The sequence below is a fragment of the Passer domesticus genome, chromosome 9, assembly GCF_036417665.1.
Source record: "Passer domesticus isolate bPasDom1 chromosome 9, bPasDom1.hap1, whole genome shotgun sequence".
In the NCBI taxonomy this organism is placed as follows: domain Eukaryota; kingdom Metazoa; phylum Chordata; class Aves; order Passeriformes; family Passeridae; genus Passer; species Passer domesticus.
Window position 1 is genome coordinate 26,490,595 of NC_087482.1, and position 15,761 is coordinate 26,506,355.

Here is a 15,761-nt window from a genome sequence, read left to right on the forward strand (position 1 = left end):
TGAGTAAAAAAGTTATCTGTAGCTATGATATTTTATTAAAAACCCTTTCCTAGGATTTTTCCCCTCCTGAGGAGCTGAGGGCCTCAGGAAAGAAATGCAAACAATAACTATCTGCTGCTGTGGAATGCAACAGGTGCATCTTCCATTGGTCCATGTGGATTGTTTTCACTTGATGACCAATCACAGCCAACTGTGTTGAGCCTGTGAGAAGTCACAGGATTTTTGTTATGCACTCCATTCTGTTCTTCTTCTTTGTAGCCTTCTGGTCATTTTTTCCTCTCTGTTGTTTTAGTATAGTTTTAATGTACTATTTTAATAGAATATATAATAAATCAGCCTTCTGAAATGGAGTCAAGCCTCGTGCCTCCACACCTGGGGTGTCCTCCCCAACAAATTATCCATTTTTTTTTAAGGCTGCAAAGTTAAACAGGTTGGGCCAGTTGTTGAGAGTTGAAATGTTGACTATTTGTTGTTGATAGCTTCATGTTGCAATCACCTCTTGTTAATAGTTTTTCTTCAATTACCTGTTAATGGTTAGAAATCAAGCACAATTTTCCCCCTGCTGCTTCCCCAGAGCCTGCAGGTAGCAGGGGGAGGTGACATCAGAGCTAGTATGCAGATGAGAATGCATTTCACCAAATTTTGCAATTTTCCAGGAAAAAAACTCCTAAAAACAAGCCAACATGGAATTAAGAAACATAAGTAATGTCTAAAGGTGAGGAACTTAATCCTTAGTATCTGCTAAGATCCTTTTTACTCCTCACCCTAACCTGAAAGGATGTCAGCTAGAAAGAGGACCTGGAATGTTAGACCAAAAAAGCGGAATTCCCACTACTCCCTCGAGGACGGAAGCCCCAGCTCTGCCTGCATACCAGCGGGCACAGCTGCATCATCCTCCTCCTCCGTGCCACTCCTGGGAGCAGCGGGGGTGCGGGCGACCTGTTGTTTCTCCCCAACCTGAGCTGAATTTTTTTAATAAAGGCATTAAAAAGGAGAAAGATCTCCTGCCCTGTTTATGACACTGGCAATGTCCTTCATAGCAAGAAGCTTCAGAAATTTGCATTTTCCTATGCCCTTTGTACCTTGGCAGAGGTTTCTTAAGTAAAAGGTTAAAATTCAACACATAATTCTACAATTTAAAATTTAAATGCTTAGTCCATATTGCTAACTTAATTGAACCCCCCAAAAAACCTCCATTTCAACAGCAGCCCCTGCCTGGCTCCTGCCTGCCCACACCATGGGCATCCACGGCTCCTCCTGGGCATGGAGCTCAGTCAGTGCTGCTGCTGGGTGGGCTTTGCTGCTGCTGCCACCTGGACACTGGGGTGACCACTTGTCCTAGGTTGCAGTATAAAGATGTATTCTATTCCCATCCTCAAGAGCTGCTGAAACCAGGAGGGGCATTGTTTCTTCCTTATCTCCTGTTAATGGGCCCATCAATGTCTTGCCACATGACTCAGAGATAACTCCCTCCCAGAGCCATTTCTGTTTCATGGCTAATCAAGGACCCACAGCATGAGGCAGAATGATATCAGCCCACTGTGAGATGCTCTGCCCACGGGGGAGGAGCTAAGCATCCCCAGCTGGATATAATCTGGGTTTTGGGACACAACAAGCAGTCTTTCCACTGGATTCTCAGAGGAACTGTCGCCCTTACCCACTGCTTTTCCAGAGGATGAGAGCTACCAGATTGTTTCTACAGGATCACCACTTCCACAAGTCCATTTCATCTGGACTGCTACCACCACCCTAACTAGCAGGGTGTCAGCAGGCTGTATTCTGACCCTGTCAGTGGTTTTTCTTTTGTATTATTGCATGTGTTTTGATTTTTTCCCTTTTTCTAATAAATTGTATTTCTGACTTGGAGTCTCTCACTGCTCTTGCTTTCCAACCAGAACAAAGATCCTTCTCTTTATTTAAACAGAAGAATAGGCCATTGCCTACCCTGCAAGCGGGGAGGGGGGGTGGGGGGTGGGGTGGGGTGTCACCTTCAGTGACTCCTAGAGGGCAAGGCCAGGGGGCTCAGGGGCAGTGGGAGGGATGTGTTGGTCTCAGGAAGGGCTGGAGGGTGCTGGGCTGGTCCTGGGGTCCCTAGAGGTACTTGAGTTGGCTGGGATGGGACAGACAAAGATAAAAAAAGGGATGAAGACATCTTGGGGAGGCCCATGGGGAGAGCAGGTGGCAGTGGGATCTACGGGGTAAAAGGAGGTTCCCTCGTAGACTGTTGTTCTGGGGTCCTCTTCACAGGAGACTTGAGAGGGCTGTCCAGGCCGTTCCTGCTGCTGGAGGAGCTGCTCGCGCTGTCTGGGTGTGAGGTGCAGCCACCGTCTTCCAACTCCTGTCCCGAGGTACTCCTGTGGAGAGAGGAGGTGGCTGAGGCCCCAGCTGCCAGTGGCACACAGGGACCCTCGTGCACAGTAGGGCCCAGAGCTGGCAAGGCTCCCCAGCACGGCTGGAGCTGCTGGCACAGCTGGGCCCAGCTGGACAGCTGCCCCTCAAGGCCCCGGCCAGCAGGGCACGGCTCTGGGCAGGGTCCCTGGCCAGGAGCGGGCCCCAGAGCGCCTCTGCCTTTCAAGGGCAATCTCAGCCCTGCTCTTTCTCCTCCCCACCTCCCTCTGCCTCTGCCCCGTGCCCCTGGGGCTGCTCTTGGCCAGGCAGCCTCAGTGGGAGCCAGCACTGGCTGCTGCCCCAGCAGGGCCCCCAGGACAAGGCCCAGCAATTGAGAGGCCACTGGAAGCACTGGGCAGCAGCAGAACCCTCAGCCGAGTTATTTGGAGAACCATGGACTGGCCACAACTCCACTGCAGCCTAAATGGGAATGTTCCCTGTCCACGCTGGACTTTGAAAAGAAGCTGTTGGAGGGGGCGGGCAATAAAACACTCACTGTTTTCTGTTCCAGGAATACCAGGTTCCAATGCAGCACAAGATGAAGACAAACTCGAAATAAAGCATGCCTGCCAGAAACCCTAGCCAGCAGCCTGTTCCCTGACAGAAACCCCTTCCGAGGCCATCCTGGGCATTGGGAACAGGTCTTGTGGTGCCGGCTGCATCTGTGGGTGCAATGGGGAGCGTGAGCCCGTGCTGTGCTGCACTGCTGAGCTGGCAGCACGGTGGATACGGGCAGGACGTTCTCGGTTTCCCCCAGAGCTGGGGCCTGCAGGCACCTTGCCGGCCCTTGGCACAGGCTGTGCCAGCCAACAAAGCCCAGCAGGCTGGGAGGAGAGCCCGGGGGCAGCGCAGCTGCTTGGGCAGTGGCTGCTGCCAGGGACACGGGCCAAAGCCATCCCTGAGCAGCCACTGCCAGCCCTGGCCCTCCCTGCCCCGTGACAGCTCCCCCAGCCCCAGGGGACAGGCTCAGGCCCTGTCAGGACCCAGCGCAGCCCCTGCCCAGTCGGGAGCCAGGGCTGGCTCTGGCCCTGAGCGGAGGCAGGGCTCCCGCTCGGGGCTGCTCCTGTGCCTTGGGCCTCTGGGCACTCAGGGCCAGCTCCGCAGCAGCTGCAGCGCCAGGGACGTTGCTGCACCAGTCCCGTTTCCCCGGGGCTCTGAACCAGCTCCAGAGGCCTGGAAGCCGAGGCGCCTCCAGCTTTGGCTGCTGCCGGGCTGGGCAAGGGCAGGCCCTGGGGGAAGAGCTGCTGCCACACAGCCCCGGCCAGGGCTGATCCCGGCACAGCAATTACCTGCTGTGCCTGTGCCCGTGTCTGGCATCGCCTTCCTTCCTGCAGCTGGGGCTTCCAATGAGCCACTGCTTCTCCCTGGGTGTTCCTCCTCCTGCAGAGCCTTTTGGTCCATCACTTGAAAAAGGAAAAAAGGGACAACTGGAACAAATGGAAACATTCCCCACTGGGGATGTGTCATCCTCATCAGGCAATGCTTGTTAAAGTCACAGGTAAAGATCAGGAAAATGCCCAGGTAATTGGGGCTAGGCCAGTGCACTCCCTTGAGCAAACAGCTGCACCTCCTGATCTTCTCAGAGACTGGGAAATGGCAGGGGATCTCAGGCCCATGGTACAGTTGGGGCACCCTATCAGCTAATGCCAAATTCCATCCTGCAGAGGCTGGGGAGGAATTGCAGCCAGGCCAGGATGGGAAACAGCCCTGCAGGGCGTGAAAGCAGCAGCGGGGCAGAGAGGCTGCCATGGATCCCTTCCTGCTGTGCCGGGCACGGCGTGTCCAGATGTGCAGCCAAAGCCCCCGGCTGCTGAGTCCCAGGGGAAGCATGAGGGAAAGGCACCCACCTTGTCCTCCGGGTGCTTCCTTCTGTGTTTCTGTCAGGAATTCATCTGCCTCATGAGACTTTTTAGCTGCAGTATCTTGGGTCTTCCCTTTTGGAGGAACTTAAGAGAAAGTAGTTCCATTTCCCAGGAATGGGTCCCACAAAAGCAGGGCTCAGCCTGTGGGGTCAGCAGGGACACACTACTCACCCCTGCCATGGGAGCTGGGTTGGGGCCAAGCATCCAGCCCTGGAGTTGGAGAAGTCCTCCCTGCAGACACACCTGTAACTCAACAGCCACAGAAGCTTCTGCCATCTCTGCTGATCTGCACGGGCACCACTGAGCCGCAGGAGCGGTGAGGGGATCGCACAGATCGAGGGCACACACGTGCATGGTTCTGTGCTGGCACCTGCAGCGCTGCCTCCCTGGCCCAGCGTTGGGCTCTGAGCTGGCACCTCTCCCAGGGGAAAGGCCTTGACCTACCCTCAGCATCTCCCAGAGCCTCAGTCCTGGATGTGGGGCCTTCACCGGCAGGTTCAGCTGCAAAGAAAGGCAGGACAGAAGAGCTCCTGTGGCACTGCAGGAGATCCTCAGGCTGCCCACAAGGCTCAGCCCCGGGGCACAGCCCTGGACCCAGCCCCTTCCCTCTCTGCTCTTCTCTGTGATTGCACAGAGCACATGGAAGGACACACTGGCATTGCACACGGGAGGAAGATTGAAAGCTAAATGCTCCTTCCTCCCACTGACAGTGATACTGTGCGACTCCTCAGGGATCCAGAAGGGAGCAGGGCAAGAATTTCAAAATTCTTCAGCCCTTACATAATGTTAAGGGAAATGGCTCATGAGTGAGCTCTTGTCACATTGATCCTGATTATTCTGTCAAGAAAGGCACACGGAGGAATAGCCTCCAGCATCCTCCAGGAATTTCAAGCCATTTTCCAGCAGGGCTTCCAAAAAATCCAAGTCATGATTCCAGTCTTGAAAGGATCAGAGATCAGAACGATATCAGTGGCATTCTGGGATCCCCTTCTGGCACAGGGAACTGGGCACTGCCAGGGGGTCGGGTAAGGCCGTGGGAGCCAGATGTGAATAGACATGGCCAAAGTTGCACAGGGGCCTGGGGAACTCTGGGCTGGCTCCTGGTCACTCTCCACACTCTTTCCCTGCACTCAGCAACATCCCAGGGAGGGGTGGCTGGAGCACCACAGGGCCCCGGGGCTCTCTCCTTCACGTACAAAAGAAATCCTCACAAAAGCCCTGGGGAAAACTGCAGCAGGCAGTGCCACAGCTGTCGCTCCCTCCCTCCCTCTGTCCCTCCTGCCCTCCTTCTGCTGGGACAGCTCCCAGATCCCAAGGGCAAACAGCCAAGCCCTCTCAGGACACACTGGAGCCTTGCTCTCCCCCTCTGTCCTTTCCCCACCGTGGACACCCCGTGCAGTTGCTGCCAGGTTTCAGGACATGTCTCCCACGGAGGGACCCCAGCAGGACTGCTCAGTACCCGAGTGCCCTGAGCCTGCTCGGGATAATTCCCCTGAGCTGTGCCGCTCTAGTCCAGGCTGTGCCCGCACTGCCAAGCAGCAGAGAGGGCAGCTGAAGCCTCAGCAGGGCTCAGGCCCAAAGGCACAGCAATTACCTCCTGTGCCTGTGCCTGGCATGGCCTCCCTTCCTGCAGCAGAGGCTGGCACAGAACCACTGCTTCCTCTGGGAAATGCTTCCTTCTGCACAGGCTCTCCTTTCATTTCTGGAGAATGGAAAAGAGACAGCTGGATCAGATGGAAACATTCCTGACTGGGAATGGGGAAGGGGACAACTTCAGGAAGCATCACTTGTGAAAGGAATGCATAAGGATCAGAAAACACCCAGGATTTTGGGACAACCCAAGGCTGCTTCCTTCCCCAAACAGCCCCAGTATCTGATCTGCCTGGACATCAGGAAATTGCAGGGGATCTGAGGGTGGGCATGTCCGGTGGTGCAATTGGGGCTATCTGTCAGCTGATGCCAAATGCCTTCCTGCAGAGGATGGGCAGAAGCTGCAGCCAGGCCAGGCTGGGAAACAGCCCTGCAGGGCATGAAAGCAGCAGCGGGGCAGCGAGGCTGCCATGGAGCCCTTCCCGCTGTGCCGGGCACGGCGTGTCCAGATCTTCAGCCAAAGCCCCCGGCTGCTGAGTCCCAGGGGCAGCATGAGGGAAAGGCACCCACCTTGTCCTCCGGGTGCTTCCTTCTGTGTTTCTGTCAGGAATTCATCTGCCTCATGAGACTTTTTAGCTGCAGTATCTTGGGTCTTCCCTTTTGGAGGAACTTAAGAGAAAGTAGTTCCATTTCCCAGGAATGGGTCCCACAAAAGCAGGGCTCAGCCTGTGGGGTCAGCAGGGACACACTACTCACCCCTGCCATGGGAGCTGGGTTGGGGCCAAGCATCCAGCCCTGGAGTTGGAGAAGTCCTCCCTGCAGACACACCTGTAACTCAACAGCCACAGAAGCTTCTGCCATCTCTGCTGATCTGCACGGGCACCACTGAGCCGCAGGAGCGGTGAGGGGATCGCACAGATCGAGGGCACACACGTGCATGGTTCTGTGCTGGCACCTGCAGCGCTGCCTCCCTGGCCCAGCGTTGGGCTCTGAGCTGGCACCTCTCCCAGGGGAAAGGCCTTGACCTACCCTCAGCATCTCCCAGAGCCTCAGTCCTGGATGTGGGGCCTTCACCGGCAGGTTCAGCTGCAAAGAAAGGCAGGACAGAAGAGCTCCTGTGGCACTGCAGGAGATCCTCAGGCTGCCCACAAGGCTCAGCCCCGGGGCACAGCCCTGGACCCAGCCCCTTCCCTCTCTGCTCTTCTCTGTGATTGCACAGAGCACATGGAAGGACACACTGGCATTGCACACGGGAGGAAGATTGAAAGCTAAATGCTCCTTCCTCCCACTGACAGTGATACTGTGCGACTCCTCAGGGATCCAGAAGGGAGCAGGGCAAGAATTTCAAAATTCTTCAGCCCTTACATAATGTTAAGGGAAATGGCTCATGAGTGAGCTCTTGTCACATTGATCCTGATTATTCTGTCAAGAAAGGCACACGGAGGAATAGCCTCCAGCATCCTCCAGGAATTTCAAGCCATTTTCCAGCAGGGCTTCCAAAAAATCCAAGTCATGATTCCAGTCTTGAAAGGATCAGAGATCAGAACGATATCAGTGGCATTCTGGGATCCCCTTCTGGCACAGGGAACTGGGCACTGCCAGGGGGTCGGGTAAGGCCGTGGGAGCCAGATGTGAATAGACATGGCCAAAGTTGCACAGGGGCCTGGGGAACTCTGGGCTGGCTCCTGGTCACTCTCCACACTCTTTCCCTGCACTCAGCAACATCCCAGGGAGGGGTGGCTGGAGCACCACAGGGCCCCGGGGCTCTCTCCTTCACGTACAAAAGAAATCCTCACAAAAGCCCTGGGGAAAACTGCAGCAGGCAGTGCCACAGCTGTCGCTCCCTCCCTCCCTCTGTCCCTCCTGCCCTCCTTCTGCTGGGACAGCTCCCAGATCCCAAGGGCAAACAGCCAAGCCCTCTCAGGACACACTGGAGCCTTGCTCTCCCCCTCTGTCCTTTCCCCACCGTGGACACCCCGTGCAGTTGCTGCCAGGTTTCAGGACATGTCTCCCACGGAGGGACCCCAGCAGGACTGCTCAGTACCCGAGTGCCCTGAGCCTGCTCGGGATAATTCCCCTGAGCTGTGCCGCTCTAGTCCAGGCTGTGCCCGCACTGCCAAGCAGCAGAGAGGGCAGCTGAAGCCTCAGCAGGGCTCAGGCCCAAAGGCACAGCAATTACCTCCTGTGCCTGTGCCTGGCATGGCCTCCCTTCCTGCAGCAGAGGCTGGCACAGAACCACTGCTTCCTCTGGGAAATGCTTCCTTCTGCACAGGCTCTCCTTTCATTTCTGGAGAATGGAAAAGAGACAGCTGGATCAGATGGAAACATTCCTGACTGGGAATGGGGAAGGGGACAACTTCAGGAAGCATCACTTGTGAAAGGAATGCATAAGGATCAGAAAACACCCAGGATTTTGGGACAACCCAAGGCTGCTTCCTTCCCCAAACAGCCCCAGTATCTGATCTGCCTGGACATCAGGAAATTGCAGGGGATCTGAGGGTGGGCATGTCCGGTGGTGCAATTGGGGCTATCTGTCAGCTGATGCCAAATGCCTTCCTGCAGAGGATGGGCAGAAGCTGCAGCCAGGCCAGGCTGGGAAACAGCCCTGCAGGGCATGAAAGCAGCAGCGGGGCAGCGAGGCTGCCATGGAGCCCTTCCCGCTGTGCCGGGCACGGCGTGTCCAGATCTTCAGCCAAAGCCCCCGGCTGCTGAGTCCCAGGGGCAGTATGTGGGAAATGCACCCACCTTGCCTTCTCTGCAGACATTCCTTCAGCATTTGCCACATGACTTCTAATGGGTCCTGGAATTTCTTGCCTGCCATGTCTTTGGTCTCTCCTGTCGTAGGACCTTAAGAGAAAGTAGTTCCATTTCTCAGCAATGGATCCAACAAAAGCAGGGCTCAGCCTGTGGGGTCAGCAGGGACACACTGCTCACCCCTGTGATGGGAGCTGGGCTTATGTGCAGCATCCAAGGTAGGAGTTGGTGGAGTTGTCCCTTCAGACACGGCTGTAAAACAACAGCCAGAGAAGCTTCTGTCACCTGGTCCTGAGCAGTATGTCAAACATTACGCCTTGGTGGGACAGTGAGAACATACCTGCAGAATGCTCGGAGGGCTTCACAACTTCAGAGCGCCAGGCTAATGGAGAATCCTTCCCAGCATCCCAGTCTGGAAGCAAACCAAGATGAGAACTGTTTCCATTGTCTGCCAGGGCTGGCTCTGGCCCTGGGCTGGAGGCAGGGCTCCCGCTCGTTGGTGCTGCTGTGCCTTGGGCCTCTGGGCACTCAGGGCCAGCTCCGCAGCAGCTGCAGCGCCAGGGACGTTGCTGCACCAGTCCCGTTTCCCCGGGGCTCTGAACCAGCTCCAGAGGCCTGGAAGCCGAGGCGCCTCCAGCTTTGGCTGCTGCCGGGCCGGGCAAGGGCAGGCCCTGGGGGAAGAGCTGCTGCCACACAGCCCCGGCCAGGGCTGAGCCCGGCACAGCAATTACCTGCTGTGCCTGTGCCCGTGTCTGGCATTGCCTTCCTTCCTGCAGCAGGGGCTGGCACCGAAGATGGAGTGCTTCCTTCAAGAAATGCCAGCTTCCACTGAAGCACTATGTCCATCTCTTGACAAAGGAAGGGAGACAGCTGCATCAGATGGAGCTGTTCCCCACTAGGGTGGTGGCATCATAGGTAATATTTGTGAAATTTATGGAGCAGGAAAATGGCTAGGTTACAGTGGCATGATGAGAGCACTTCCACCTCCAAACAGACACCCTTTTCCTAATCTGCAGGGCTGGATATTGTGGGGGATCTCAGGGTGTGTTACAGTTTGGGCTGCCTGTCAGCTGATGCCAAATAACTTCCGTCAGAGGCTGGGCAGAAGCTACAGCCAGGCCAGGCTGGGAAACAGCCCTGCAGGGTGTGAAAGCAGCAGCGGGGCAGCGAGGCTGCCATGGATCCCTTCCAGCTGTGCCGGGCACGGCGTGTCCAGATGTGCAGCCAAAGGCCCCGGCTGCTGAGACCCAGGGGAAGCATGAGAGAAATGCACCCACCTTCTCTTGTCTGCAGGGGCTCCTTCAGCTCTTGCCTCATCTGTTTGGATGGTTGCAGGGACATCTTATCTGTTGTATCTTGGACTTTCCCTGTTGGAGTACCTTAGAGAAAATATTTCCATTTCCCAGGAATGGATCCTACAAAAGCAAGGCTCAGCCTTTGAGGTCAGCAGGGACACACTACTCACCCCTGTCATGGGAGCTGGCCTTGCGTATAACATCCAAGGTAGGAGCTGGAGAAGCTGGAGAAGTCCTCCCTGTAGACACATCTGTAACACAACAGCCACAGAAGCTTCTGTCACCTGCTTCCTGCCCGCTTGTCTACAATTCTTCCTTGGTGGCACACTGAGAACATACCTGCAGGAGGCTCCAAGGGCTTCAAAACTTTATTCATCCAAGCTGATGGAGAAGCCTTCCCAGCAACCTCATCTAGAACGAAGCACAGATGAGAACATTTTTCAGGGTGTGCTGGGATCCCCTTCTGCCACAGGGAACTGGGCACTGCCAGGGGGTCGGTAAGGCCGTGGGAGCCAGATGTGAATAGACATGGCCAAAGCTGCACAGGGGCCTGGGGAGCTCTGGGCTGGCTCCTGGTCATTCTCCACACTCTTTCCCTGCCCTCAGCAACATCCCAGGGAGGGGTGGCTGGCGCACCACAGGGCCCTGGGACTCTCCCCCACACACACAGAAGAAATCCTCCCTAAAGCCCTGGGGAAAACTGCAGCAGGCAGTGCCACAGCTATACCTCCCTACCTCCCTCTGTCCCTCTTGCCCTCCTTCTGTGGGGACACCCCCCAGATCCCAAGGGCAAACAGCCAGGCCCTCTCAGGACACACTGGAGCCTTGCTCTCCCCCTCTGTCCTTTCCCCACCGTGGGCACCCCGTGCAGTCGCTGCCAGGTTTCAGGACATGTCTCCCACGGAGGGACCCCAGCAGGACTGCTCAGTACCCGAGTGCCCTGAGCCTGCTCGGGATAATTCCCCTGAGCTGTGCCGCTCTAGTCCAGGCTGTGCCCGCACTGCCAAGCAGCAGAGAGGGCAGCTGAAGCCTCAGCAGGGCTCAGGCCCAGAGGCACAGCAATTACCTCCTGTGCCTGTGCCTGGCATGGCCTCCCTTCCTGCAGCAGAGGCTGGCACAGAACCACTGCTTCCTCTGGGAAATGCTTCCTTCTGCACAGGCTCTCCTTTCATTTCTGGAGAATGGAAAAGAGACAGCTGGATCAGATGGAAACATTCCTGACTGGGAATGGGGAAGGGGACAATTTCAGGAGGCATCATTTTTGAAAGGAATGCATAAGGATCAGAAAACACCCAGGATTTTGGGACAACCCAAGGCTGCTTCCTTCCCCAAACAGCCCCAGTATCTGATCTGCCTGGACACCAGGAAATTGCAGGGGATCTGAGGGTGGGCATGTCCGGTGGTGCAATTGGGGCTATCTGTCAGCTGATGCCAAATGCCTTCCTGCAGAGGATGGGCAGAAGCTGCAGCCAGGCCAGGCTGGGAAACAGCCCTGCAGGGCGTGAAAGCAGCAGCGGGGCAGCGAGGCTGCCATGGATCCCTTCCCGCTGTGCCGGGCACGGCGTGTCCAGATGTGCAGCCAAAGCCCCCGGCTGCTGAGTCCCAGGGGAAGCATGAGGGAAATGCACCCACCTTGTCTTCTCTGCAGACGTTCCTTCAGCATTTGCCACATGATTTCTAATGGGTCCTGGAATTTCTTGTCTGCCATAACTTTGGTCTCTCCTGTCGGAGGACCTTAAGAGAAAGTAGTTCCATTTCCCAGGAACGGATCCCACAAAAGCAGGGCTCAGCCTTTGGGTCAGCAGGGACACACTGCTCACCCCTGTGATGGGAGCTGGGCTTATGTGCAGCATCCAAGGTAGGAGTTGGTGGAGTTGTCCCTTCAGACACGGCTGTAAAACAACAGCCAGAGAAGCTTCTGTCACCTGGTCCTGAGCAGTATGTCAAACATTACGCCTTGGTGGGACAGTGAGAACATACCTGCAGAATGCTCGGAGGGCTTCACAACTTCAGAGCGCCAGGCTAATGGAGAATCCTTCCCAGCCTCCCAGTCTGGAAGCAAACCAAGATGAGAACTGTTTCCATTGTCTGCCAGGGCTGGCTCTGGCCCTGGGCCGGAGGCAGGGCTCCCACTCGGGGCTGCTCCTGTGCCTTGGGCCTCTGGGCACTCAGGGCCAGCTCCGCAGCAGCTGCAGCGCCAGGGACGTTGCTGCACCAGTCCCGTTTCCCCGGGGCTCTGAGCGAGCTCCAGAGGCCTGGAAGCCGAGGCGCCTCCAGCTTTGGCTGCTGCCGGGCCGGGCAAGGGCAGGCCCTGGGGGAAGAGCTGCTGCCACACAGCCCCAGCCAGGGCTGAGCCCAGCACAGCAATTACCTGCTGTGCCTGTGCCCGTGTCTGGCATTGCCTTCCTTCCTGCAGCAGGGGCTCGCACTGAAGATGGAGTGCTTCCTTCAGGAATTGCCACCTTCCACTGAAGCTCTATGTCAATCTCTTGACAAAGGAAGGGAGACAGCTGCATCAGATGGAGCTGTTCCCCACTTGGGCGGTGGCATCATAGGTAATATTTGTGAAATTTATGGAGCAGAAAAATGGCCAGGTTACAGTGGCATGATGAGAGCACTTCCACCTCCAAACAGACACCCTTTTCCTAATCTGCAGGGCTGGTTATAGTGGGGGATCTCAGGGTGTGTTACAGTTAGGGCTGCCTGTCAGCTGATGCCAAATAACTTCCGTCAGAGGCTGGGCACAAGCTGCAGCCAGGCCAGGCTGGGAAGCAGCCCTGCAGGGCGTGAAAGCAGCTGCGGGGCAACGAGGCTGCCATGGATCCCTTCCCGCTGTGCCGGGCACGGCGTGTCTAGATGTGCAGCCAAAGCCCCCGGCTGCTGAGTCCCAGGGGAAGCATGAGGGAAATGCACCCACCTTGTCCTCTCTGCCGTATTTCCTTCAGCTCTTGCTTCGTCTCTTTGGGTGGTTCCAGGGATATCTTGTCTCTTGTGTCTTGGATCTTCCCTGTCAGAGGAACTTAGAGAAAAATACTTCCATTTCCCAGGAATGGATCCCACAAAAGCAGGGCTCAGCCTGTGGGGTCAGCAGGGACACACTACTCACCCCTGCCATGGGAGCTGGGTTGGGGCCAAGCATCCACCCCTGGAGCTGGAAAAGTCCTCCCCACAGACACACCTGAAACTCAACAGCCACAGAAGCTTCTGCCATCTCTGCTGATCTGCACGGGCACCACTGAGCCGCAGGAGCGGTGAGGGGATCGTGCAGGGCGAGGGCACACACGTGCATGGTTCTGTGCTGGCACCTGCAGCGATGCCTCCCTGGCCCAGCGTTGGGCTCTGAGCTGGCACCTCTCCCAGGGGAAAGGCCTTGACCTACCCTCAGCATCTCCCAGAGCCTCAGTCCTGGATGTGGGGCCTTCACCAGCATGTTCAGCTGCAAAGAAAGGCAGGACAGAAGAGCTCCTGTGGCACTGCAGGAGATCCTCAGGCTGCCCACAAGGCTCAGCCCCGGGGCACAGCCCTGGGCCCGGCCCCTTCCCTCTCTGCTCTTCTCTGTGATTGCACAGAGCACACGGAAGGACACACTGGCATTGCACACGGGAGGAAGATTGAAAGCTAAATGCTCCTTCCTCCCACTGACAGTGATCCTGTGGGAGCCCTCAGGCCTCCAGAAGGGAGCAGGGCAAGGTTTCCAGATTCTTTCAATCTTAAGATTATATTAAGGGAATTGGTTTATAAGTGAGCTTCTGTTGCGCTGACCCTGATTATTCACTAAGGAAGGTCAGAATGAAAACTTGCCTCCAGCATCCTCCAGGAACTTCAAACCATCATTCATCAGGATTTCCCGAGAACCCATGTCACGATTCCAGTCTAGAAGGGAGCAGAGATCAGAAACATTTCCATGGTGTGCTGGGATCCCCATCTGCCACAGTGAACTGGGCAATGCAGGGGTGTTGGGTGAGGCTGTGGGAGCCAGATGTGAATGGACATGGCCAAAGGTACATAGGGGCCTGTGGAGCTCTGGGCTGGCTCCTGGTCACTCTCCAACCTCTTTGCAGGCCCTTTGCAACATCTCTGGAGGGGTGGTTGGAGTAGCCCAGGGCCCGTGGGGTCTCTCTCCCTCCCACAGAGGAAACCCTCCCTAAAGCCCTGGGCAAAACCATCCCCAGCACTTCCCAGGGAGCAGGGAGCGCTGTCCCGGGAAAGGGCAGCCAGGCTGGCGGCTCACCTGCTCGCCGCGCTTGCAGCGGAGCAGCCTGGGCAGCCCTGGCAGGCAGGGCCACGGCCAGGAGCAGCAGGAGTAGGAGGCGCAGAGCAAGGGCCATGCTGCCTTGTCCTCCGCCAGTCCCGCAGCTCTTGCTGCCACCGCTGTCCTGTCACCGCTGTCCCAACGTCAGCACCGCTGCTGCCACCGCCGCTGCTGCCGCAACAGTTGTGCTCAGGGACTGACTGCTGGCTCCCTGTGCTGCTGTGCAACCACGGGGCTCTGGCACCTCTGGCACCTCTGTGACCTCAGGGCCTGCTGAGAGCTCAGCCTGCTGTGACCCCAGAGCCCTGCTGTGACCTCATGGCCTCAGCTGTACCCCCAGAGTGTGCGCCCATCCGCATGAATGGACTGCCCTGATTGTAATTTTTTTGCTTCATCAAAGGGCCATTGCTCAGCAAATCCTTTCTTTTGCCTGCTGACATTGCTGGTCAGGCTGCGTCCCTCAAGATGCTCTTATTGTTGCAGTTCAAATTTATTTTATTGATTCCATTTCAAGTCTTGTTTAAGGGCTCTGTTGTGCCCCCATGTTTTTCCTGAGTTGGTTTACCTGTGGGTTTTACCCTCCCTCCAAACTGTCCCTCGTGCCCTTCCCCACCCCTTGTTCCAGCTCTTTCCCTGCCTGTCAAGGGAACCCAGCCCCTTGGTTCCCCAACCTTTGGGCCAATCCCTGACTGCAACTCCACTTTGGAATTCCCCTACTCCTGGGAGCCCCATTGGCCCTTGTGACCCATCCTCTCCACCCTCCTACCCCAATTGGCCCCAGACACTTGACATAATCCCCTCACTCCTCTCCTGAGGATTCCCTATTGGTTCATTGTTTGCATCCACCCCATGACTTGTATGTGTACAAAACCCCTTGGGCAGTACAGCTAGGGGCTTTTCATCCCGTTCTCTTCACCTGGACTAAGCTGTTCCTTGTGGAACCTGAAGACGGGACGCCTCCTCCTTTCTCCTGTGCTTCGTTCCTGTCGTGGCTTGTGTCTGGCACTGGAGAGCAAGTGGCACTAAAGGTTCTGCCTCTGGTAAATCCCCATAGCGAAGCAGTTCCCGACTCCTGCCGTAGTGCCGGAGTTCTAAGAGCTAGCCCAGGTTCCAGCACTCGCTTCACTAATGTACCGAATGGCCCTTCTTCAGTGCCTGCTCTGGTGCTCTGCCAGCTCACACAGCAGAGTGTGATTCACATACTGCAGCCCAGAGTTAGGTTGTTGCAACATTGAAATGGGTGTGGTTGGCAGGATGGCTGGGCATAAATCACTACAGAGCTAAAGCAAATGCGTGCACGGTCCCAGGCTGGACTTGAATAGGCACAGGAATTGTGGAAAGATGAGGACAAGATAGCAGAGAACAATGGAAAAACCAGCTGAAAAGAAAAGGAGGACATGCTAAAGGAGTTATTTGTGCACATTTGGGGCTATATTTTTCTTGGTTTTCTGTTACATCATGATGGACAGTTACTAGATTTCTCCTCCCATTCTTTGGAATCTCTTTTACAATTTTGATTAGATCCTGATGTTACATTGTTTTACTAGGGTTAAATTCATTCCTGTGGGTGTGAATGGTAACTTGTTGTAGGTTGTGTAGTTTGATTTTATTAACTGGTAG

At 56.0% G+C, this 15,761-nt stretch overlaps 2 protein-coding genes across 3 annotated transcripts in view; both read right to left on the reverse strand.

Moving 5' to 3' along the window:
- The window catches only part of LOC135307742 (uncharacterized), a 41,420-nt gene extending 27,212 nt beyond the window's left edge, over window positions 1–14,208 (reverse strand). The window contains exons 1-15 of the mRNA XM_064432175.1: window positions 14,121–14,208; window positions 13,691–13,762; window positions 13,269–13,325; window positions 12,996–13,067; window positions 12,807–12,896; window positions 12,261–12,377; window positions 11,870–11,941; window positions 11,710–11,781; window positions 11,522–11,623; window positions 10,956–11,063; window positions 10,229–10,300; window positions 10,060–10,140; window positions 9,872–9,973; window positions 9,326–9,442; window positions 8,935–9,006 (exon numbers count right to left, since the gene is read on the reverse strand). Coding sequence (XP_064288245.1) covers window positions 8,935–9,006; window positions 9,326–9,442; window positions 9,872–9,973; window positions 10,060–10,140; window positions 10,229–10,300; window positions 10,956–11,063; window positions 11,522–11,623; window positions 11,710–11,781; window positions 11,870–11,941; window positions 12,261–12,377; window positions 12,807–12,896; window positions 12,996–13,067; window positions 13,269–13,325; window positions 13,691–13,748 — 1,192 coding nt within the window. The 5' untranslated portion in view covers window positions 13,749–13,762; window positions 14,121–14,208. The remainder of the gene's footprint in view (window positions 1–8,934; window positions 9,007–9,325; window positions 9,443–9,871; window positions 9,974–10,059; window positions 10,141–10,228; window positions 10,301–10,955; window positions 11,064–11,521; window positions 11,624–11,709; window positions 11,782–11,869; window positions 11,942–12,260; window positions 12,378–12,806; window positions 12,897–12,995; window positions 13,068–13,268; window positions 13,326–13,690; window positions 13,763–14,120) is intronic.
- LOC135307298 (uncharacterized) lies at window positions 1,978–5,948 on the reverse strand. Of its 2 annotated transcripts, none has more exons than XM_064431854.1 (7): window positions 5,845–5,948; window positions 4,695–4,751; window positions 4,422–4,493; window positions 4,236–4,322; window positions 3,678–3,791; window positions 2,885–3,050; window positions 1,978–2,354 (listed from the first exon to the last, which is right to left on the reverse strand). In XM_064431854.1, exons 1-7 carry the CDS (start codon window positions 5,864–5,866, stop codon window positions 2,192–2,194), a joined length of 681 nt encoding a protein of 226 aa, XP_064287924.1. In that variant the 5' UTR covers window positions 5,867–5,948; the 3' UTR covers window positions 1,978–2,191. The 2 variants fall into 2 exon arrangements, with proteins under 2 accessions (XP_064287924.1, XP_064287923.1); XM_064431853.1 differs by having other exon boundaries at window positions 4,236–4,334.
- Window positions 14,209–15,761: the final 1,553 nt, after the last annotated feature.